Below are 21,731 nucleotides of genomic sequence, written 5' to 3'. Positions count from 1 at the left end.
AAAGCTCACGCGCGCTCAATAATAATGAATAAGTAAATGACATAACTTCGTAATATTGGTCATGAGTGTTGTAAGGTATCAAAAATGATCTTAAACCTTCAGCTGCTCGTTAAGTAGAGCAAGAGCGCTTTGGAAAGCTTTCACAACCTCCATGTCTACACAAGCGATTAATGGTAATTCAAACAAAAAATAGACTCTGAAGCTTACAATGCTTTCTTTTGTTTTCCATGCTGACTTCCGAGTGCTGAACATGCTGCATCTGAGTTTTAAATCTTTGAGACATTAGATTTTCATCAATTGGCATCTTTGCTGATGGAAACCATACCTTTTCAATGCTCGGTTCTCATCTTGCAAGACAGTGGTTTGAGACCAAGCCATGAAGATCTGTCCAATCAGTCAGCTGAGCTTCTGTAAGGCATCTGGCTATCAAACAATTTACCTCGAGCAGTTTTGCTGTTTCAAGGCGAAGATTTTCTTCCACTCGGCTATGTTCTTCCATTGCATCAGAGTATTTGGTTTGTAGTTGCTCCCAATCACAGTCCCCAAGGCCCTGCGTCAATTGAGAAACAAGAGGAACCTCATCCTGGGCAGTAGCAGGCAGAGCTTCAGTTGGTAGATGAGGACTTATGCTTTGGGAGTTCCCATTTTCTTGAGGGCTGATACTTTCTTGGTTGACTGTTGGAGATAGAGTACCACGTCGGGGGATTTTGCTGGTTCTGATGGGCGTTGATGCCATTCTGGCGTAGTTCTCCGATGTGTAACGTTAAAGGAAGCATTGCAAGTCAATAGATCAACTTGCGTAAACACAACAGTTTGTACTTGTTTGCACTTGTTTGCTATCCGATAAGCGATAACAGAGCGGTCACGCTGTCAGGTGACGTCGATGTTCATCATCCGACCTATTCCTGTCTTTTTGTCAAAAGAATGCCAACCAGAACTGGGCTTGAAGCCGGTCCTCTTCGTTATATCTGCCATTTTATTTGAGTCATGTGGCATCTGCAACTCTTTGATGACGCTCTCACTCTACTATATGGTTCTCGACGGCGACTCAAACAGCGTCCATTCTCATCTTAGGATACAATATGGACATGTGCCTTGCACCCCTAACGAACGATTAAACCCGAATAAATTGGCCTGCGATGGGCTGTTCTATATGCTCTTGTGCGCCTCACTCCCGCCTTGCCCTTCACTGCCCGACATGTGCCCGCAACCAGCTTTATCAGCTTCGGATTGAAACTACACGAGTCCTTCTAGAGAAAGAAGCCTTTGGGCGGCAGATTGAGAATTCTGTCACCTCAGCTGGTTCCAGCACTCAGGTTGAAAGCCAACAAGAGTCTCTGAATCCGAAAAAGATAGGCTCCCCTCACTGGGACCTCCAGGCGATAAGCAGCCGGCATAGCGAGTCTTTGGCGAAACGGGAGCTTCTTTCAGAGCAACTCGAAGCTTTGAAATCAGACATCAGGGCCAAGAAGGCTGAAATTTTGGAACGTAAAGAACTTCTGGCCCGCAGGCGCTCAGATGCCGAATCTGCAATGTACCAGCTTGAAGATCGCGAGAACGCAATCGTTACGGGTATTCAGAACACCAGTAAAAGAACGGAGCATGTCTGGCACTCTCTGCACAGCAGGACTGCCGAGTCCCGGATCTACCTATGTCGGGAAGTCGCCAATCTTTATGGGCTACGAAAGAAGCCTAAAAAGGGCCAGGCTCGAGAGATATATGTGTTGGGAGGCGGCTCTATCATCGACTTGAGAGACATGAATGGTAAGGAAATCACCGCGGTTAGATCCCATAGCATACTAACAAAATGGTACAGGTGTCCCTCCAGAACAGATATCTACATCCTTCTCAAACATCGCTCACCTTGTCATTATCGTCTCTCATTATCTCTCGTTGAGACTTCCCGCCGAAATCACATTACCCCATAAAAACTACCCTGCGCCTACGATATTTACCCCTTCATCGTCATACCGCTCACACGATTCCCACGATGGAGCAAATATTCAGTCGTCCTTAAGTCCCGCAGCTTCAAGAACGATGGATCCACGCACCCATACCCCACGTCCGCGACCGCTTTTCATCGACAAATCACTACCCCGATTAGCTAAGGAAGACCCTGCAACATATGCCCTGTTTTTGGAAGGGACTACGCTTCTGGCTTGGAATGTTGCATGGCTTTGTCGAACCCAAGGTATCAATGTGCAATCAGACTCATGGGAAGAGGTGTGCGATATTGGTGAAAACTTATGGCAACTACTGGTTGCTCCACCGGCTCCTCATTCGACCTTGATGCGAGCCTTTGCTGGCCGAGATACACAATCACAGATGAAATCGGCCAGAGACTCGCCCAAGACAATCATTCAAAGGCCAAAATCCTTTGCCATGTTGGGCCATTACTCCCATGGCACGGCGCATTCATTCTTGGGAGCATCGGAAGGAGTGGACTTTATGCGCATGTGGAAACTACCAACTCCTACCAAGATTGTAGACAAATTGAAGTCCAACCTTCTTGGGGAGATGGTAAGTGCAGAGTGGGAATTGCTCGAGGAGAAAGAATGGGACGATGCAGTAACGGAACCCCATCAACCATCACTCCCACAAAGCCCCAGAACTCTTGCTCCTGACTCTCAATCCGGGGTCAGAGAGGAGACGAGTGACGGAAAGTCCACTGCCAGTTCAAAAACACGATCTAGCTCTGTAAGAAATCCAGGCAACAAAGACATCCCAAGCTCCCCACGACCTAGAGGTACCAAAGGCTGGACCAAAGTGGGCAATAGATGATTGAAGACAATAGTCAATCTCACACTTTACAGAACATAACATTGAAAATGTACTGAATTGCTCTATCAAAGTGAATATCGCAGAGTAGAATCTTGGAACTTCCAAGGTCCACGGGTTCCCAGGTTCACATTGTCATGACTAAGCAGGAGGGGCCGGCGGCCTATGGATAGACTCACTCTAGCGCGTGTCCGAAGGCCGCTTCCACTAGTCTGGCCACTTTGATTCTAAAACAATGCTGCTTGTGTTGTTAATCTTTTCCCGGTAGTGCTCTGCGGCTTTTTTTGTTGTTTCCGCTCAGAAAGACTCAATTGCGTGTCCCATTCCAATCCCCTACAATTCAAAGCTCCCTTTCCGCATCCAAGTGAATCGGGGATGCGGCCATAGCCACAAATTCGATCCAATATCAACATGCAGAATGCCCAATCCTGGCAGCCTGCAAATGGCGTATCTTCCGGTGAGTTTCTTTCTCAGTCAATCAGCGTTGGTTGGCACACAACTGATGTCGGTTTGAATAGACTTAAAGCGTGCCATATCGGCTCTCTCTGATATTCCCGACTCTATCCTGAAAGCAGAGATTCTTCGACGAGATGGAGCTTCGAATGACACGCCGGCGTGTGGCTCCAAGGAGCGGGGTGCCTATAACACCCCGTTACATGTTATGGCGCTTTTCCTCATCCTTATTCTGAGCACATTCGGTATGTACTATTGTACCCCGTTCCATGGAGCTACTCATTGCTGACCTTCAAATTGCAACAGCTTGCTCATTTCCGGTTCTTGCGCGCCGATTCCCCCGTCTCCCAATCCCCCGTCGCTTCCTATTTATATCGAGACACTTTGGAACCGGTGTTCTGATTGCGACGGCATTTGTACACCTTCTCCCCACGGCCTTCGTGTCATTGACCGACCCATGTCTTCCCAAATTTTGGAGCAAATCCTACCGAGCGATGGCGGGTTTCGTTGCAATGATCGCTGTATTTGCTGTTGTCCTTGTGGAAATGGCCTTTGCGATGAAAGGTGCAAAACATGTGCATGGGAGTGAGTATGATAATCTCATTGGTGAGGTTGGCCATGGCTCTCTGAGTGATCTGGACGATATAGACAGAGACTACTCGGGGCTAGACACTCGGCGAGCTTCAGAAAGCATTAACCTAGATAATGTGCATTACAACCCCAAAACAAGGACAGCGAGAGCTTCTGGCTCTTCGCATGAACTTGACAGACTCAATGTGGCCGATACATCCGCAAGCAAAGAAGACGATCTTTCCGATATTGATGGTCTTGATGCCTACACAGATGATGACCAGCAGCCAATCAATAGACAGGCAGCTCATTCTCCGTCTCGTCGCCATCGGCCACGTACAAGTGAAAGTCACCGACAACAAACGGAGACGGATCTACCAATTCAGAACCCGCAACGCCAACTTCTTCAGTGTCTTCTTCTGGAGGCTGGTATTTTGTTCCACAGCATCTTCATTGGTATGGCACTCAGCGTTGCAACTGGCACGTCGTTTGTCGTCCTTTTGATCGCTATCAGCTTCCACCAAACATTCGAGGGCTTTGCCCTTGGATCTCGGATTGCTTCGCTCATTCCAGATCTTTTTGCTCCAAATTCTCCAAAGCCATGGCTGATGTCACTTGCCTATGGAACGACCACCCCAATTGGCCAAGCTATCGGCTTAGTTCTGCACAATCTCTACGATCCCGCGAGTGCGACTGGACTGCTGATGGTTGGTATTACCAATGCCATCAGTAGTGGCCTTTTGCTCTTTGCGGGCTTGGTAGAGCTTTTGGCAGAGGATTTCCTCAGCGAGTCAAGTTATGAGACCCTCAAGGGTAGACGACGTGTGGAGGCCTGCATATCTGTTGCTGGTGGTGCCCTGCTCATGGCCTTTGTTGGTGCTTTTGCTTAATAATGTAGATGTTTTGGGGGGCTGTTTCTGGTCATACTGTCCGATAGATTAACGAAGCGAGTGAGCGATACCATACAAATTTTATACAAAAGGCCCTCGGCCTAGCAACAAATTCCAAAATCCATGGATCTATGTGAGTTATCATGTAAGCTACGAATCAAGCCCTAGGAACCCTGGAGAAGTGAAACACCCTAGCTGGTTAGCTGCATTAATTTTCGAACCCTTTCGAAAACTTTAGCACACATATATGGAGCAAGATGGACACAAAGCCAGTAGGATATCTCATTAAGAAGTCTAGATACAGCCGAAAAGGGATGTTACGGAAGTCTTGCACTGCCGATTTCGCATGCACTGCACGCCGAAGTCAGCAAGGAAGCAATCCGATCAACCCATCAAAATTTTAATATATCGTGCAAAGATAAGATGGTCATATCACATCTCCGTTATCATTAACAGAGTTCAACATTTACAGGGACTCAAGAACAAGGGCGCTGGCACCGCCACCACCGTTGCAGATGCCGACACAGCCAAGCTTGCCCTTTTGAGCGCTCAGAACACCAAGCAAGGTGGAAACAATGCGGGCACCGCTGGCACCAAGAGGGTGACCAATGGCGACGGCACCACCGTGGATGTTGACCTTCTCCTCAGAGAGGCCAAGGAGCTTCAGGTTGGCAAGGGCCACAACACTGAATGCCTCGTTGATCTCGAAGGCATCAATGGAGTCCTGGGCGACGCCGGCGTGCTTGAGAGCCTTGGGTATGGCCAGGGCGGGAGCAGTGGTGAATTTACTGGGCTTGTGAGCAGCATCACCCCAGCCGAGGATCTTGGCAATGGGCTTGAGACCGAGCTCCTTGACCTTAGCCTCGGAAACCAGGACAACGGCGGCGGCACCGTCGTTGAGAGGGGAAGAGTTGGGGGCAGTGACGGTTCCGGTGCCAGGAATGAAAGCGGGCTTCATGGCGCGGAGCTTGTCGGGGTTAAGCTATATAAAAAGCAATTGTTAGTCAAAAATTCTAATAAATATGAGACGGCAGGTACTCACGTTCTTAGGCTCGTCATCCTGAGAGATGGTGACACCGGGCTTGCCACGGAATCCAGGGATCTCGATGGGAGCAATCTCGTAGTCAAAAGCACCGGCCTTCTGGGCAGCTTGAGCCTTCTGGTAGCTGCGGATGGCATACTCGTCCTGGTCGGAACGATTGAACCCGTGATCCTGGGCACACTCCTCGGCGGCAAGACCCATAAGTTCCTGGGAGCTAGCATCCATCAAACCATCCTTCTGGATACCATCAACCAGGGTCTGGTTGCCATACTTGGCACCGTTACGCAAGGTCTGGAGGTAGTGGGGGGTGTTGGACATGGACTCGGTACCACCAGCGACAATAACATCGGCGTTTCCAGTCATGATGGTCTGAGCACCAAGAATTATGGCCTTCAAGCCAGAGGCGCAGACCTTGTTGACGGTGGTGCAGACGGTGCTGTCGTTAAGACCGGCACCGAGGGCACATTGTCTGGCGGGGTTCTGTCCGACACTAATTGAAGATAAATGAGTATAAATTGCATGGTATGGGGTTGATAGAACTCTTACCCAGCAGACAGAACGTTACCAAAGAAGACTTCCTCAACATCGGAGGCATTGATGCCCTCAACACGGTCGACGGCAGCTGCATGCTTTTGTCAACTTTTGAACATGAGGGGTATCTGAATGGTGAACCTTACCCTTGATTGCATGGGAACCGAGCTGGGGAGCAGTCAGGCTCGAAAGGGAGCTACAAAAAGAACGACGTCAATTGAGCCCGCGGAAGAAAAAAGGCCAGGGAGTAAAACTTACCCAAGGAACGAACCCACGGGAGTGCGGGCAGTTGAGACGATGTAGACGGGAGGAAGAGAAGACATTTTGGACAGCAAAGATTGAAGATGAGAAAACAAAGGGTATCAAGGATGTATGAAGAAAAGAAGAAGAAAAAGAGAAGAAACGGGACAGGAGAGGGGCATCTATAAGAATTGGGGGAGTGAGGAGCTGTACGGTGTAGGCACGAGTACTCCGGGTGACGCTCGGACCAAGTGAAAGTTGAGAACCTCAACTTCTCCGGCATCACGCCAACTCTTTGGAGCTCTTCTTGGATTAGTGCCACTTTTGCACCCTCCCTTCAATTCACCATGGATGACCTTTACGACGAGTATGTATATGCCTGCAGCTCTGGGTCTTCATTCCTTTTGGCTAATTTCTTTCCAGGTTTGGTAACTACATCGGTGATGCGGAATCCGATGAAGAGCACCATGAAGACGTACAGCCCCAGGCTTTCAAGTTTGATGAGGCTTTTGATGATGAGGAGGAAGACGAAGTTAATGATCAACAATTGATGGAGGTTGATGGTACGTGTGCATGTCTACATCCAGTCTGCCATCTTGCTAATTTGCGTCTCTTCCCTGCAGATGGACCTTCAAATGCGGTCATCCTACACGAAGATAAACAATACTACCCCAGCGCACAACAGGTATACGGTGAAGATGTTGAGACTATGGTCCAGGAGGAGGATGCACAGCCGTTGTCGGAACCGATCATTGCCCCCGTTCAGCAGAAGAAATTTGCGATCGCAGAGACCGAGCTTCCCCCGTACATTTCTCTCGGGAGTTCATGTCGGATCTCTTGAATTTCCCCGAGCAAATACGAAATGTCGCGATTGTTGGTCATCTACACCATGGAAAGACAGCTTTCATGGATATGCTGGTCAAAGAGACACACGACCTGACGGAGCGATTGGAAAAGCGCATTGGAAGGAGAAGGGAGGAACAACTACGCTATACCGATGTTCATTTCCTAGAGAGAGAACGCGGCCTTTCGATCAAGGCGGCCCCGATGAGTCTCGTTCTTCAAGGCACTAAAGGAAAATCCCACCTGCTCAACCTCCTTGATACCCCCGGGCATGTGAACTTTGTTGATGAGGTGGCTGCTTCGATCCGCCTAGCCGATGGTGTTGTATTGGTCGTGGACGTTGTTGAGGGCGTTCAGGCGAATGCAGAGCAAATTATCAAGCACGCAGTATTGGAAGATCTGCCCTTGACTTTGGTCGTGAACAAAATGGATCGACTCATCCTTGAGCTCAAGCTGCCCCCTAACGATGCTTATTTCAAGCTGAAGCATGTCATTGAGGAAATCAATACTTGTATTGAGAATGTTTTACCAGGTCAGGGCGAGCGACGACGATTGAGCCCCGAGAAGGGTAATGTAGCGTTTGCATCCAGCTCAATGAACTGGTGCTTCACCTTGCAGTCATTTGCTCGGATGTATGCCGATACTTATCCAAGCTTGGACTCATCAGACTTTGCTGCCCGTCTTTGGGGCGATATCTTCTTCAACCCCAAGAGTCGCAAATTCACTCGCAAGGGAGTGGAAGAGAACTCGAAGCGTTCATTCGTCAAATTTGTTTTGGAGCCAATCTACAAGCTCTACTCCCACACACTGAGCGAAAGCCCCGAAGATTTGAAAAAGACTTTGGCTAGTGTCGGCGTCACCTTGAAGCCATCCCAGCTTAAGTCAGATGCCAAGGAGCTGCTTAATCTGGTCTGCGGGCAGTTCTTTGGTCCTGCAACTGGATTTGTGGACATGGTCGTTCAGCATGTGCCTTCCCCGGTGGAGGGCGCTCAGCGGGCATTGGATCGATACTACACTGGGCCTGTGGACACCAAGGTCGGAGCTTCAATGCTCGCCTGTAACTCTGATGGTCCCCTCATCGTTCATGTCACTAAACTTTTCAGCAGTACCGATGCTGGCAGCTTCTACTCCTTTGGAAGAATCATGAGTGGAACAGCCCGACCTGGTCAGCAGGTTCGTGTCCTTGGTGAAGGCTACACACCAGAGGACGAGGAAGATATGGTTGTTGCAACCATTTCCGATACGTGGATTGCGGAGACTTGCTACAACATCTCGACCAACGGGGTTCCCGCCGGAAACTGGGTGCTCTTGGGTGGCGTTGACAACTCTATTGTCAAGACCGCTACGCTGGTGCCCCTTAAGCTAGACGATGACGAAGAAGCGCACATTTTCCGTCCCATTCGGCACATGACCGAATCGGTCTTCAAGGTGGCTGTTGAGCCTGTCAACCCATCGGAACTGCCAAAGATGTTGGATGGATTGCGCAAGATCAACAAGAGCTATCCACTCATCTCCACCAAGGTTGAAGAGTCTGGTGAGCATGTGGTTCTAGGAACTGGCGAGCTGTACATGGACTGTGTGCTACATGACCTTCGGAAACTTTATTCAGAGATGGAGATCAAAGTTTCTGACCCGGTTACACGCTTTTGTGAAACTGTGGTGGAAACTTCTGCCATCATGTGTTACTCCATTACCCCGAACAAGAAGAACAAGATCACCATGATTGCGGAACCCTTGGATGATGGTATTGCGGAGGACATCGAAAGCGGCAGAGTAAACATCAAGGACCCCATTCGGAAGGTTGCTCGATACTTCGAGGACAACTATGATTGGGACAAGCTCGCAGCTCGAAGCATCTGGGCATTTGGACCCGATGAGATGGGCCCCAACATTCTCCAGGATGATACATTACCCTCCCAAGTTGATAAGAAGCTTCTCGGTACTGTGAGAGACTCTATCACTCAGGGTTTCAGCTGGGGTACACGAGAAGGTCCTCTATGTGAAGAGCGTAAGTTTTATCCCACCCCCCTCCCCCTGGATCCTTAGGTTTCTCTTTTCGGCTTGGATGGTGAATGCGACACTAACGTGGAGTTTAGCAATTCGTAATACAAAGTTTAGGCTCACAGATGTGTCCCTTGCTGACCAGGCTATCTACCGCGGTGGTGGCCAGATCATCCCTACAGCCCGTCGCGCTGTGTACTCGTCCTTCCTGATGGCGTCCCCGCGTCTTATGGAACCAATCTACTCTTGCACAATGACTGGACCTGCAGACGCTGTGGCTTCCGTGTACACCGTTCTGTCCCGCCGACGAGGTCATGTCCTGTCAGATGGCCCCATTGCGGGTACGCCTCTTTACTCTGTTCGCGGCTTGATCCCAGTGATTGATTCCTTTGGCTTTGAGACCGATCTTCGTATCCACACTCAAGGCCAGGCCATGGTCAATCTGGCATTCGACAAGTGGAGTGTGGTTCCCGGTGACCCGCTAGACCGTGATATCAAACTGAAGCCCCTGGAGATGGCTCCCGCCATGGCTACAGCCCGTGACTTTGTCTTGAAGACAAGGCGACGTAAGGGTCTGGCTGAAGATGTCACGGTCAGCAAGTTCTTGGAGCCTGAGCTTTGGAAGGGACTGAAAGAAAGTGGCGTTCTGGACTCATGATCTCATACAGTTGAGCAACAAAACGGGTTTACGGGGAGGAAGGTTTTTTTTTCCTTTTTTTTTCTTCGATTTGATTACCGTAGAGCCTTGTATTTCTAATACGCAGTCCAATGCAAAGTCATTTAAGAGTCTGGTCATTTTGGTCATAAACTATCATCACGAACTGGGTATGGTGGGCCCTGTTTCACTTTAGTGAAGATGCAAGGCTAATAGTACAAATAGGGGAATCGAAGGTTTAGTGGCAGGTCTCCATCATCTTGGCAATCACCCCCATTAGCGCACCGTTTTCCAGGGCCGCGGCAACTCGCTCCTTGTCCGCCAGTTGCTTGTTCACTTCGTCGCCTGTGCTGTGTGTACCTTCCTTGATGCGCACATCCATTCGAAAGCGTGAGGGTAGTGACTGCTCGAGGCGCACGCGGACTCCAAGCCCAATGACCGTTGCCAAGCTACAGTGCGTAATCGTGGGGGTGATGAGCACCGTGATGGTCTGAAGAGGCGATTCCGGCACATCCGGGAGGGTTGGCTTGATTGAAATGTCTGGAAGAGATACAACAGCTAGTTCACCGAGGGAGATAGGGTGCTCCGGATCCGAGATTGACGAGATGAGATCTGACCAGGGTGAGTGCGCTGAGCAGACAACGAGGTGGGGTTCATGTTTCTGGGTCCAGGATGCTTACCATAGACTTCTTGTTCGTCAATGGGCTCCTCCAGTAGATTGTCATCCTCGGAATCTGACGTTGGGGCGCTCTCCAGGAAGTCTACGGGGAGGGGGAGCGATGTGAAAATCCCGCCGTACTCCCTCCCCTTGGGAGTCGCAGTAGGCCTCAGCCGCGTGGGGAGATCCGCCGCATTAAGGATCGTGGGGTTCTCATTCTGCATTTCCGCCATTTTGAGTGGTCTGGCCGGTGTTGCGTTGTGTTGGTCCGATGTCGAGGGAAGTGTGGTGAGGGGCAAAAGGGCACCGAAAGCCGATAACAGATTCACGTGGTCTGATATTGCCCGAGATTTCCCAGGAGCTTCTTACAGTACTGTACTTAGCTATGGAGAGATAAATTTCTAAGGGATCAGAGATATAAAGATCTCGATAAGTATATAGCAAGACAGGAGCTCATTCTAATTACTCTATCCTCGGTTCTCCCGGTCACATTACTCCCAGTGGTTCGGTAGGATCGACAAGCCGAGTTCTTATTCTATTGTCCGAAGTGTCTCCGTTCAGGAATTTTATCTTTTCCCCCTCTCCACTAGTAGTTTCACTTGCAAGCCAGGGTCGCAGAATGATCCAGAGTCCTTTTTCAAGGCTGTTTCAGACGAATTGCATGTGGTACTCTGGTAAATTAGAGTGTTTGGTTCCTTGCTTTTCTGTCCATTTCCGTATGACTGCATATCCTGTTAGGCTTAAAGGCTGAAAAAGGTCGCAGTGGAGAATAGCCTCGGGCATCGACCGCCGTACAGTACATGCAATGCGGGTGTTACGAAGGAGAGAGGCTATGAAGAGACGGGGATGAATCGGCATTCCTGTATAAAATAAAAAAAACCATAAAATCTATGGATGAAGCAAATATCTCTCACATTATCACTAAACTTAACTTAAGACCAAGCACGAACACCACGCTATTCCGTACACTACACACTATTACTATGGGAAATACTGGATCGCCCCCCCTCCACCTTGGAAATCCACAGCCGCGGGCGCTATTGGATCCTCTTGGCACCCTCTCTCTCTCTCTCCTCCTCCTCCCCTCAGCTTTCCCGGTCTTCTTTCTCTTCTTCTCCTGGCTAAATGCCATTCTTGAGCCTATTCGCCCCCTATGACTCCACTTGCGACCTTGCCCATTCCGTCCTAATGCTCCCTTCCTCTGTCAATTGAGCCATGCGCCATGCTCCGCTGACTCGAAACCCTACGGCTTTGGAATCGTTGCTATACACATTCGTCACTGGTAAGCGGTCGCATTTCTCTCTTCTCTGCTGGCCTGCTACCCTTGTGTCCAGTCGTGGGACTCGCGATATTGAGCTTTGGATCGCGATCGACCGCCTTGATATCGAGCGCCTCTTCATGTCTCGGAGTCTTACTGATCTATGGCGTTCTAGTAATTGACCTGTGATTCACTAAACGTTCGAGGCCAGCGCCACCGTTACGTCTCCATTTGGTGCGCCAAACGCGACTTCGTACGAGACTCCTTTCGCATCGGATCTACTCACTCGGCTTGAGCGCCCTCCTCTGCTCTATCCACGGTCCTCGGTCTCATAAAAAATTGTAGAACACCTGAGTGTTTGCGGGGGGCTCTGCGACTTTTCTTTGTTCCACTCTACTCCTTGCCTCGGTACATCAACTGCAACTCACTGCGACACTATTCTGCCTCCGCGCATCATTCTTATTGATCCCAAGGCAGGCCCTTGTGGATAGATCCCCTACACACGTTTTCGATTCTGTAATTGTCTCGACGTGAGTGTGCATTACTAGTACCATCACATCAAACGCGATTGTGCTTGGCATATTGTCGGGAACCAAGCGGACAATCATGCAGGGCTACTCATTTGTGCCCCCAGCTGGGCCTCCGAGGGAAGGTCAGAAAAGTATGGCAGTGGAGCAAAACTCCGATTCACTCTTATATATCGACTTGGTCGCTAATCCTTTCGGTAGATTATGTATTTGTTGATGAACACAATCGCCACAAGAGGCTCAAGGGTATGCTTGACCCTAAGGATTCGTGTTTCACATATTGATACCATTTAGTGATGCGAGCCTGCAATGGCTGTCGGAAAAGAAAAATCAAATGTGATGCAGCCACGACAAATACGTGGCCTTGCTCTGCGTGTACTCGGTTGAAGTTGGTTTGTGTCCCTCCCACCATTGGCCAAGATGGAGATTTTCTCCCAGATGGTCAAGACTCTAGTCTTGATACCGGCGGTCCTTCCAGTGCCTCCGAGAGCTCTCACTCCTTCCCTGTACCTCCGACATACAGGGAAAATAACCAACCTACCATGGGAACAATGCCTTCATATGATCAAATGAGCATGTACTCCCAATTTGTCCCTGCTCCGCATCCCCAGCAGGGTCTTTACAACGATCTTCGGTCGCCACAGATGCCCATACCGCAGATGACATATCAGCAGCCTCAGATGTATGCCGGGGCCCATGCTTCATCAATGGGAACACCAGAGCGAAATATTTATGTGGATAACGATCAATCAACCGCCGAGAATCTCAGCGATGTACTGGGAGAGCTAAGGATTGATGAAAGTGGCATCGGTATGACACTGTCTTTCCTTTCGGTGCCCATATATTCAGTGGCTAACACTTACCCTCAAAGCTCCCTATATTAGAAGGCAACGGGCAGATCATGTCGAGCCGGATGTCCCTACTCAAGACGAGGTGGAAGAGCGATTGCCACCTCTTAGTACGGGATCGGGCGCGACAATCCGGATTCCGCCAGAGCTTATGCCCGCAGAAGACGACGTGATGTCTTATTTCAAGGTGTATTTTGATGAGATACACCCCTATGTTCCTGTCATCTCTCGTGCCCATCTGTACTACCAATGGCAACATGATCGCCGCTCCATTTCACCACTCCTTCTTGAGGCTCTGTTTGCCTGTGCAGGACGGTTGTCTGATGAGCCTGCAGAGGGAGCCCAATGGCTGGCCTTGGCTAACAGTGAGTCAATATTGAAAATCTATATGACTCAAAGCTAACCTTTTCTAGGGCATGAAACTAGCTTTATGGATGTACCACGTCTTAGTACTATCCAAGCATTGCTGCTTCTACTAAAGGCCAGAGAGTCTTTGCCAAAGAAAGGTTATTATTATCGATCTTGGCAAACTGTCAAGACAATTGTCTCAATGGCGAAAGACTTGGACATCCATGAGCACTACAGCAGTCATGCCGAAGGTAAACCCTGCGGCCTCAACCCAATTGAATGCTTGGTACAGACTAGGGTATGGCAGGCTATCATGGTAGTGGAGGTAATGATAGGAGCACCTCAAGGTAAGTTTTTATTGCTTCTCTTGAGAAACAGTGGCATTTGCTGATTAGTTTAGGCCGCTCGGACTACGGGGTCGACCCCGAAACAGTGGATATGCGTCCAACGCTGGATATCAGAGGTCTCGACCAGTACGAGATCGATCGCTCACGGCAATATGCGTATTTTGTTCGCAATGCACATCACATTCGCATTATCACAGATATCTATCACAAAATCAAGAAGCAAAAGGATTGGGGGGCCAACGCCCAATTCGTACAGAATAATCCTCTTTTCTCAGATTGGCTTCGCAACCTTCCTCCCGACTTACAGGTGAACTATCCTGCTGATGGTTCTGCGCCATGGCTGCCATCTCATTTCGTGGGCAACATGCATTCTCATTGTCACCTCGCCATCATTCTATTACATCGCCCTCAGCTAATCGCCTCGCAATCATTTGCAGCTGGTGGTGAATGGAGGATTCATATGTCGCTGTGCTACTCTTCGGCCAAGAGTCTATGTCGGCTTCAAGAAGCCATTTTGCAGAGATTTGGGCTTTCAGGCCTGCTCTATATGCAGCGAGGTATCAATTTTGCCATCTACTGCATTCTGACCTGTACCATGCTGCACCTGGTGAGTATAGAAAGTTTGATTTGTCGCTAGCACAGGACGTTCTGACTTTGGCAGGTTGCCATCACCTCTCCCGATCCTGAGTTCAACGCAGATGCCCGTGAATATTTCACCCGACATATGAGAATCCTAGAAACCTGTTCAACAGCATGGCCCATGCCCGAGATTCAAGCGCAGATCGATTCATTGAGACAGGCCTTTTCCGCTGACATGCAACGCCCTTTCGAACTGAAACCAAGTTTCCCATATGGGAGCCCCTCGGAACCCTATCAACCCAGTCCACCTATGGATGCGCACTATCATCCTCATTTAAACACAGTCCAATCTAGAGTGGGTTTCCATGCGCTTCCAATAACTCCTCCAATTTCGACTGGTGCTGAAGACTCCAAGTCCGACACATCTTCCCAGTTACAATCCCTCGGGATGGTTGCCCATCCACCTCCGACAACACATCCAATGGACGCCCCATTAGCCGACGAAAACACCTGGGATCCGACCCGCATCATCACGTACGTACAGGCATTGAACATCAAAGCATGTGTGTTGTCTTATGCTAACCTATTTTTCATAGCCAATGGGACATGGCTTTCTCCGTGAATCCCTCTACTGTCAGCACCAATTCTCCGCCGATGCCCATGAACAATACGACACCCGGTGTACCAAACGTCGTGACCCCTCAATACCCTATGCAGTACAAAACACCCAGCAAGGTGTCTTCTTTCACACCATCTCAGTCTATTTCTCCACCTCAATTCCATGTACCCCCAGTCGTCTTTTCGGCCCGAGATTGGCAGCAAAGTGTTGCTAGTGTGTATGACCCACAGGGCGTGAAGCGACGATGGAACCATTCAGTTGACGTTGATTCTGACATGTCTAAGCGGCAACGGGGATGATACACCTGTAGCTGAACACTTTGCCTCGAACTTGCACTTCGAGAGACTAGTCCGACCATCTTTTTTTTTGGCCCACTAAGTTACTTTCAATCAGACAATTTTGCCCAAACTCGAACATCTCTTCTGTTGATTTAACCTCCCTCTCTCCCTCGTGAAATATATTTTTCTCTCGTTCGTACATCAGATGCTAGAGGATCTCACCGGCCGCGTCATTGGACGACCATGTTTTATACCTGGAAAAGTATCTGGGGACCAGGATGTTAGGCTACATCGCACCAAATTCAGGGCATACAACAAAGATAATCAATGAGTTGTCCCAAGCAAGGTTTGGATTAATCTTGGCATTTAACATACTATGCAGAAGACCAAGTTGATAAAAGTATTATTAGCCGGGACCGCTGTGTAGAAATCGTACAATACTTCGGTATAGAGCACAGGAAACAGTATCCACAGCCCAGAGACTTATCGCCCATAATCAGCCTCTTTTGAAAAGGCGGACATGGATCATCGAATCTACAACGGGGATCAGTGACTAAGAGAAGGATGGAGAAACGAAAACTGCACGCTTAACAACATGATTTGCGAGCCTGGGTGTGATCATTAATAAATTGTTGGCTCATATCATCCGTCTATCGAACAATTGCATTCTATTTATGAAGTCCATAGGACAGTGCACGGACAAGACAGTGGGTGTTGTCAGGCGTCAACCATTGAAGAGCTCGCTGGAGGGTGGATAGATAAGAGGTCGATTCAATCAGTTCGTCTTCGCTATCTGGAGCTGTAATGGGACCGTGTCTGATCCTTGCTGCGATTTATGTGTCCGAATAGGAAGAAGGATATAGTGCATGTGCGGGATGTTGGAAAGGACCGTCTCTCCAGGGTTCTGTGTCCTGTCTCTTTGACTTTATCTGGTAGAACACATGGCCAAAGAGACAGCAAATGCAATCAGGTGTCTTCGATTCATTGTATCGTGGGTGGGATATTTCGTATCAACATGGAAATAGATTGTGGTCATGTAGCGGTCTCGTTGTGGCTAATCAACCACGTCGTCCAATGCCGATTCTTTCTTCGCGTGACCGCACGATCCTGGCCTTGTCACCTGGAAGTGGCTTCAACTCATCGCTTGGGTCGAAATTCGCATTGGAGGATCCCTTGGCGTGCTGCTCCGGGTGCTTGTTTTCCTCGGACAATTTGCGAAGTCGTGCTTCCTCAAATGCAGCAAGATCCTCGGATGTGACTGCAATAGCAGTTGGCTTTCGGCGAAGCATTTTGACGGTCAGAGCGTATGCCGCTGAATCAAGGACGGAGGTGATGGAGAGGTAGGTGAGCATCGGGTCACGTGATTACATCCGTCAAGATTTCCGCGTTTGAAGCCCGTCGACAGTTTTGACCCCGATACCCAACGCTCCAGGCACACAACCTGGTTAATTGACTGTCCAAGATGATTCGGCCACAGATCAGGCAGATTACTCTGCAATGTGAACGTGCGAGATTTGGTCTTTACGCGCCTGTTCGGCCGTTCTCCTGTTCCCGGACACAGGCTGCTGATGATCAAACCAAACCATTCGGTGAGTACAAGTCATAAGAGAGGGTCCGAGTAAATAAGTAAGTGTCATATCTAACCTGAAATTCCATATTAGACGCAAAGCCCAACGCTCGTCCTTCATCAGACGCACGCCCCCGCCAGCCTCGCCAACCTAATGGCCCTCATGCTCGTCCCAACCAGAATCAATCTCGTCCTGCCCGAGTGGTTGATGCCAGATCGTTTGCCGCATCCAAAGCTACCAGTGGAGACCAGCCCAAGATCATTCGTAGCCCGAGAATGCGCACCGCTCGTGGCGGCAACAAGGGCCCGAAAGGCAAAGGCAAACCCTCTGCTAAGGTTAAGGGACCGCGAAAGATCCAGCGCTCGGACAAAGGTTCCTTCAATGCCGAGTCCGTCGCGGCCGAAGAGGCTGCCATTGAGGCCGTTCAGCAAGAGCACATCTTGAAAGACCGGCCCGTTCCTATTCGCTATGAGCCTCAGGGCATCACTTACGCTACATTGAGGGAGACTTGGCCTTCAATTCCAATGGACACGAAGTCACGCTCAGCTGCCGTTTACGAGAAGCTTGTCAGTCTTAGCGGTCGCTACGCCAATGGCTATGTCGCGCCGCATGAGCTTGGAAGACGCCTCTGGAAGGGTCAAAATGTTCTTTTCAGCAGCGAGGCCGAGAAGGCTGAGGCTCTAGAGGAGACTAAGCGATTGGCTCAGCGTCGTGCAGACCAGATCTCACAGCGCAAGGGTGACCTTGTGGAGCCTCGCACTGTTGAATTCCGCCCCATCACTGCGGAGAACACCAAAATTCTGATGGAAACACTCGTGCAGGGAAAATACCCTGTGGTCGAGGCTAAGAAGGAGGGACATGCTGTACTGAGCGAGGTGACAAGGAATCTCATGAACAATGGCACATACCATACAACTGGGAAAACTTCTCAATTCATGGCCAAGCTCGAATCTCTTGTCTCTAGCGGCAACAAGCGTGCCTGATACTATACGAGGACTAGTGGTCGATGTGACTTGTATTATATAGTTTTGTTTGGTTTATTTTTTCATCTATCTCTTCCCCCGATTATGGCTGTACCTATGTTACATGTTACAATGTCATTATTTCACCAACACTGTCTTTTTTTAGCTAGCCAATAGATTTATACCTGCTCCAAAGTCTTTTTGGCCGCTTCAAATGCATCCTTGAGATCTTTATGCCCCAGGTCTGTGACCTTCTCCATCTGGTCATGAGCTTTGCGCACATCATCTGGTCGGGCTAATTTCTTCTTCTGTAAGTCCTGGAGACGTTTGTGCATCGCCCCTCTAGAGTCACGCAATGAGATAGCGGCTTTGTCAAATGCTTGCTTGGCAGTTTGAATATTCTTGTCCCGAGACTCTTTTGTGGGCGGTGGAATGGGAATGTTGAGTTGGAGGGCGTTGTGGGCATCGGGCTGCGGTGTCAAGGATAAGTTTGAGGATATGATAGCAGAAGTCAAAGGTTTGATGTGCTGCGCAAGATATTAGCACTGTTTCGATTCTGAGTGAACGTCGGCCTTGAAACTCACATCCTCCTCTGCGGCCAAGAGAGTGACCATCCGTCCTCCCTTGGGTACAACCTGAGCCAGGTCTCCTAGCTTGACGGATTCCTTAGACTCCTTGCTCAGCTGGACTTTCAAGTTCTCCAGAATAGCGGTATTGAACCGCCCTCCGGCGCGAAGCTTAGATAGATCATCCTTGAGCCGAGCCACGGTTGTGGAAATGCCACTGTGCAGTTGAGAGAGGTCGAATGGATCTTGGGCAGAGCTAGCAGGGCTAGGAGTTTCCTTAGGCTCAGGAGCAGAATTCTGTTTGACCTTGTCCTTCTTTTTGTACAGCGCAGCGGAGTTTGCAAAATTACGCTTGCTCAGAGGAACTGAGCACTGAACCCGAGGCAAAAGACACGGCCGAGAGTTGAAAGGGCGTGCGACTTCAAGGCGAGAACAGCCATAGCGACATGATTGGGAAAAAATACGTTGCATGACGAAAGCAATTGGTGTGAAAGAAATTGGAGCGAGGACGCACGAAGTTCTGCGGTTGCATTTCCTCCCTCGCCGCCTTGGCCCTAAACGCACCCACCGTTGTCTACGACTACGAGGAAAAGTATGAAGAAATCATCACAATGTCATTAAATTGCAACTGGCGACCTTCGTCTACAAAAAAACAAAACAAATCATACTTTTCAAGAAAAGAAAACTGCGCCCAAGTTGCCCGGCTTAAACAAAGCATGACAGAGACCAACTCTGACCAAGGTCTAGATGGTGCAGATTCCCTGAGAAGTAGTGTCTCGGGAAAGAGGAAAATTCGTTGGCCGTAAGTCTATGTTCATGTCTTCCCATGTATATCATGGATGCATTTACCGTGTGGCCATAGCCTTGGTAATCAGGCGCTTGAGGGCGAGCTCCTTCTTCTTGAGGTCCTCGGGGGTGGAGTCCTCAACCTCGAGCTGGGCCATGGCGTCGCTGAGAGCGGACTCAATGCGCTCCTTGTTGCCACGCTTGAGCTTCATGGACATGCCGGGGTCGGAGACGATCTCCTCAACACGGGAGATGTAAGACTCGAGCTGCTGGCGAGACTCGAACTTCTTGGTGAAGGCCTCGTCGCTGGTCTTGAACTTGGCGGCATCTACATAGGGTTGGTCAGTATGAAATCAAACATGAACATAAGATGAAAGTAACATACCGTCAACCATCTGGTCGATCTCAGCGCTGGAGAGCTTGCCGACAGCGTTGGAAATGGTGATGTTGGCGGTGCGACCGGAGGTCTTCTCAGTGGCAGTAACCTTCAAGATACCGTTGACATCAACCTCGAAGACACACTCAAGAGCGGCCTCACCGGCACGCATAGGAGGGAGGGGAGCGAGGGTGAACTCTCCGAGGGAGGTGTTGTCAGCGCAGTTGGTACGCTCACCCTGGTAGACAGGGAACTGGACGGTCTGCTGGTTGTCGACAACAGTGGTGAAGGTACGCTTCTTAATGGTGGGGACGGTCTGGCCGCGGTTAACGACGGGGGCGAAGATGTTGCCCTCCATGGCGACACCGAGAGAGAGGGGAACAACATCCAGAAGGAGGAGGTCCTGGGTCTCAGCGGAGGTGGCCTTGCCGGAAAGGATACCGGCCTGGACGGCGGCACCGTAGGCAACAGCCTCATCGGGGTTGATGCTCTATGAGAGATGTGAGTTGATGGAGATTGACCGGTTAGGAGGGATATGACTTACCTTCTCGAGCTTCTTGCCATCGAAGAAGTCGCTCAGGAGCTTCTGGATGCGGGGAATACGGGTGGAACCACCGACAAGGACGATCTCGTCGACCTTGTTCTTGGGCATACCAGAGTCCTTGAGGACCTGCTGGACGGGGTCCAGAGTGCCGGAGAAGGCCTTGGCGTTGAGGTCCTCGAAACGGGCACGGGTGATGGAGGAGTTGAGGTCCTCACCGTCGAAGAGAGAGTCAATCTCAACGGTGGTCTGGGTGGCGTTGGACAGAGTACGCTTAGCACGCTCGCAAGCAGTACGGAGACGACGGAGAGCACGGGCATCACCGGAGAGGTCCTTGCCAGTCTTCTTCTGGAACTCCTTCTTGAAGTGCTCAAGGAGGTTGGTGTCGAAGTCCTGACCACCAAGGTGAGTGTCACCAGCGGTGGCCTTGACGGTGAAGACACCACCCTGGATGTTCAGCAGGGACACATCGAAGGTACCACCACCGAGATCGTAGATGAGGACGTTGCGCTCCTTGTCAGACTTGCCGGAGCCGAGACCGTAGGCGATAGCGGCAGCGGTAGGCTCGTTGATGATACGGAGAACGTTAAGACCAGCAATGGCACCGGCATCCTTGGTAGCCTGACGCTGGTTGTCGTTGAAGTAAGCAGGCACGGTAATAACGGCCTTCTCAACCTTCTTACCGAGCTTGACCTCGGCAACCTCCTTCATCTGTTGGGATGTATTAGTAAAGTATTTCCTATATATACATGTACTGCATGTTTCGTCTTACCTTCATGAGGACCATGGAGGAGATCTCCTGGGGGGAGAAGGTCTTGGTCTCGTTGAGGTACTCGACCTGGACAACGGGGTTGCCACCCTGGTCGATGACCTTGAAGGGCCAGGACTCAACATCCTTCTTAACGATGGGGTCCTCGTAGCGGCGACCGATCAAACGCCTGTTCCGAGTCAGACCAAAATCCAGGACAGAAATTGTGGGGAATGCGCATGAATCGGAAAAACAGGCGCCAAATTTCAAGAACTCACTTGATATCGAAGATGGTGTTGGCCGGGTTCATGGCGGCCTGGTTCTTGGCGGCATCACCAATCAGACGCTCCTTGTCGGTGAAAGAGACGAAGGAGGGGGTAGTGTAGCTACCCTGGTCGTTGGCAACTGATCACACAGAGTCAGTTTTCAGCTGGAGAAAATTCTCGAGGGGGAAAAAAACATACTGATCTCGACATTGGTACCCTCGTAGTTGGCAACGCAAGAGTAGGTGGTACCTAAAAATATAGATTAGTTGTGCGTTCACATAATTGAGGCAAGAAACTCACCCAAATCGATACCGACGGCACCGTCGAAGACCTCAATGTCGGCCATTATGAAATAAGGGGATAGTAAATGGGAGGAATGGGAAAGAGAGGGATGGTGGGGGAAAGAGGAAATTTTTTATCAACCCGAGTGCATATTTAATCGGAGCCACAAAA

The 21,731-nt window shown here is 49.9% G+C and overlaps 11 protein-coding genes across 11 annotated transcripts; 5 read left to right on the top strand and 6 right to left on the bottom strand.

Moving 5' to 3' along the window:
* Positions 1 to 90: 90 nt before the first annotated feature.
* Positions 91 to 736, bottom strand: N7511_008013 (uncharacterized protein; the record flags this gene model as incomplete). Its single annotated transcript, XM_057130390.1, has 4 exons — positions 91 to 155; positions 208 to 272; positions 326 to 384; positions 440 to 736. The coding sequence occupies 4 exons, from the start codon at positions 734 to 736 to the stop codon at positions 91 to 93; spliced, it is 486 nt and encodes a 161-aa protein (XP_056982173.1).
* A 403-nt stretch (positions 737 to 1,139) lies between these two features.
* On the top strand, positions 1,140 to 2,781 carry N7511_008012 (Atg14 domain-containing protein; the record flags this gene model as incomplete). Its single annotated transcript, XM_057130389.1, has 2 exons — positions 1,140 to 1,764; positions 1,817 to 2,781. The coding sequence occupies 2 exons, from the start codon at positions 1,140 to 1,142 to the stop codon at positions 2,779 to 2,781; spliced, it is 1,590 nt and encodes a 529-aa protein (XP_056982172.1).
* Positions 2,782 to 3,189: 408 nt separating this feature from the next.
* On the top strand, positions 3,190 to 4,691 carry N7511_008011 (putative ZIP family zinc transporter; the record flags this gene model as incomplete). Its single annotated transcript, XM_057130388.1, has 3 exons — positions 3,190 to 3,235; positions 3,297 to 3,476; positions 3,538 to 4,691. 3 exons carry the CDS (start codon positions 3,190 to 3,192, stop codon positions 4,689 to 4,691), a joined length of 1,380 nt encoding a protein of 459 aa, XP_056982171.1.
* Positions 4,692 to 5,157: 466 nt separating this feature from the next.
* erg10B (acetyl-CoA C-acetyltransferase) lies at positions 5,158 to 6,587 on the bottom strand (the record flags this gene model as incomplete). Its single annotated transcript, XM_057130387.1, has 5 exons — positions 5,158 to 5,673; positions 5,734 to 6,223; positions 6,280 to 6,355; positions 6,411 to 6,460; positions 6,523 to 6,587. The coding sequence occupies 5 exons, from the start codon at positions 6,585 to 6,587 to the stop codon at positions 5,158 to 5,160; spliced, it is 1,197 nt and encodes a 398-aa protein (XP_056982170.1).
* A 264-nt stretch (positions 6,588 to 6,851) lies between these two features.
* N7511_008009 (U5 snRNP component Snu114, putative) lies at positions 6,852 to 10,006 on the top strand (the record flags this gene model as incomplete). Its single annotated transcript, XM_057130386.1, has 5 exons — positions 6,852 to 6,871; positions 6,928 to 7,067; positions 7,128 to 7,331; positions 7,406 to 9,355; positions 9,444 to 10,006. 5 exons carry the CDS (start codon positions 6,852 to 6,854, stop codon positions 10,004 to 10,006), a joined length of 2,877 nt encoding a protein of 958 aa, XP_056982169.1.
* A 235-nt stretch (positions 10,007 to 10,241) lies between these two features.
* Positions 10,242 to 10,894, bottom strand: N7511_008008 (iron-sulfur cluster assembly protein CIA2; the record flags this gene model as incomplete). The annotated part of the gene is made up of 2 exons (XM_057130385.1): positions 10,242 to 10,633; positions 10,684 to 10,894. The coding sequence occupies 2 exons, from the start codon at positions 10,892 to 10,894 to the stop codon at positions 10,242 to 10,244; spliced, it is 603 nt and encodes a 200-aa protein (XP_056982168.1).
* A 1,631-nt stretch (positions 10,895 to 12,525) lies between these two features.
* On the top strand, positions 12,526 to 15,486 carry N7511_008007 (Zn(II)2Cys6 transcription factor; the record flags this gene model as incomplete). The annotated part of the gene is made up of 8 exons (XM_057130384.1): positions 12,526 to 12,571; positions 12,648 to 12,692; positions 12,741 to 13,256; positions 13,318 to 13,659; positions 13,708 to 13,989; positions 14,043 to 14,596; positions 14,651 to 15,102; positions 15,165 to 15,486. The coding sequence occupies 8 exons, from the start codon at positions 12,526 to 12,528 to the stop codon at positions 15,484 to 15,486; spliced, it is 2,559 nt and encodes an 852-aa protein (XP_056982167.1).
* A 1,037-nt stretch (positions 15,487 to 16,523) lies between these two features.
* N7511_008006 (CDC26 family anaphase-promoting complex subunit) lies at positions 16,524 to 16,817 on the bottom strand (the record flags this gene model as incomplete). Its single annotated transcript, XM_057130383.1, has 1 exon — positions 16,524 to 16,817. The coding sequence occupies one exon, from the start codon at positions 16,815 to 16,817 to the stop codon at positions 16,524 to 16,526; it is 294 nt and encodes a 97-aa protein (XP_056982166.1).
* A 110-nt stretch (positions 16,818 to 16,927) lies between these two features.
* Positions 16,928 to 18,016, top strand: N7511_008005 (uncharacterized protein; the record flags this gene model as incomplete). The annotated part of the gene is made up of 2 exons (XM_057130382.1): positions 16,928 to 17,054; positions 17,127 to 18,016. The coding sequence occupies 2 exons, from the start codon at positions 16,928 to 16,930 to the stop codon at positions 18,014 to 18,016; spliced, it is 1,017 nt and encodes a 338-aa protein (XP_056982165.1).
* A 158-nt stretch (positions 18,017 to 18,174) lies between these two features.
* N7511_008004 (ribosome-recycling factor) lies at positions 18,175 to 19,032 on the bottom strand (the record flags this gene model as incomplete). The annotated part of the gene is made up of 2 exons (XM_057130381.1): positions 18,175 to 18,522; positions 18,580 to 19,032. 2 exons carry the CDS (start codon positions 19,030 to 19,032, stop codon positions 18,175 to 18,177), a joined length of 801 nt encoding a protein of 266 aa, XP_056982164.1.
* Positions 19,033 to 19,406: 374 nt separating this feature from the next.
* Positions 19,407 to 21,624, bottom strand: hscA (putative Hsp70 chaperone (HscA); the record flags this gene model as incomplete). Its single annotated transcript, XM_057130380.1, has 7 exons — positions 19,407 to 19,675; positions 19,733 to 20,213; positions 20,268 to 20,975; positions 21,037 to 21,202; positions 21,291 to 21,417; positions 21,477 to 21,527; positions 21,579 to 21,624. 7 exons carry the CDS (start codon positions 21,622 to 21,624, stop codon positions 19,407 to 19,409), a joined length of 1,848 nt encoding a protein of 615 aa, XP_056982163.1.
* Between the last annotated feature and the right edge of the window lie 107 nt (positions 21,625 to 21,731).

This window comes from Penicillium nucicola, assembly GCF_028828085.1.
Source record: "Penicillium nucicola strain IBT 29836 chromosome Unknown utg000008l, whole genome shotgun sequence".
NCBI lineage: Eukaryota > Fungi > Ascomycota > Eurotiomycetes > Eurotiales > Aspergillaceae > Penicillium > Penicillium nucicola.
The sequence above is the reverse complement of the archived record's forward strand: the minus strand, read 5'-3'. Positions and strand labels throughout refer to the sequence as shown.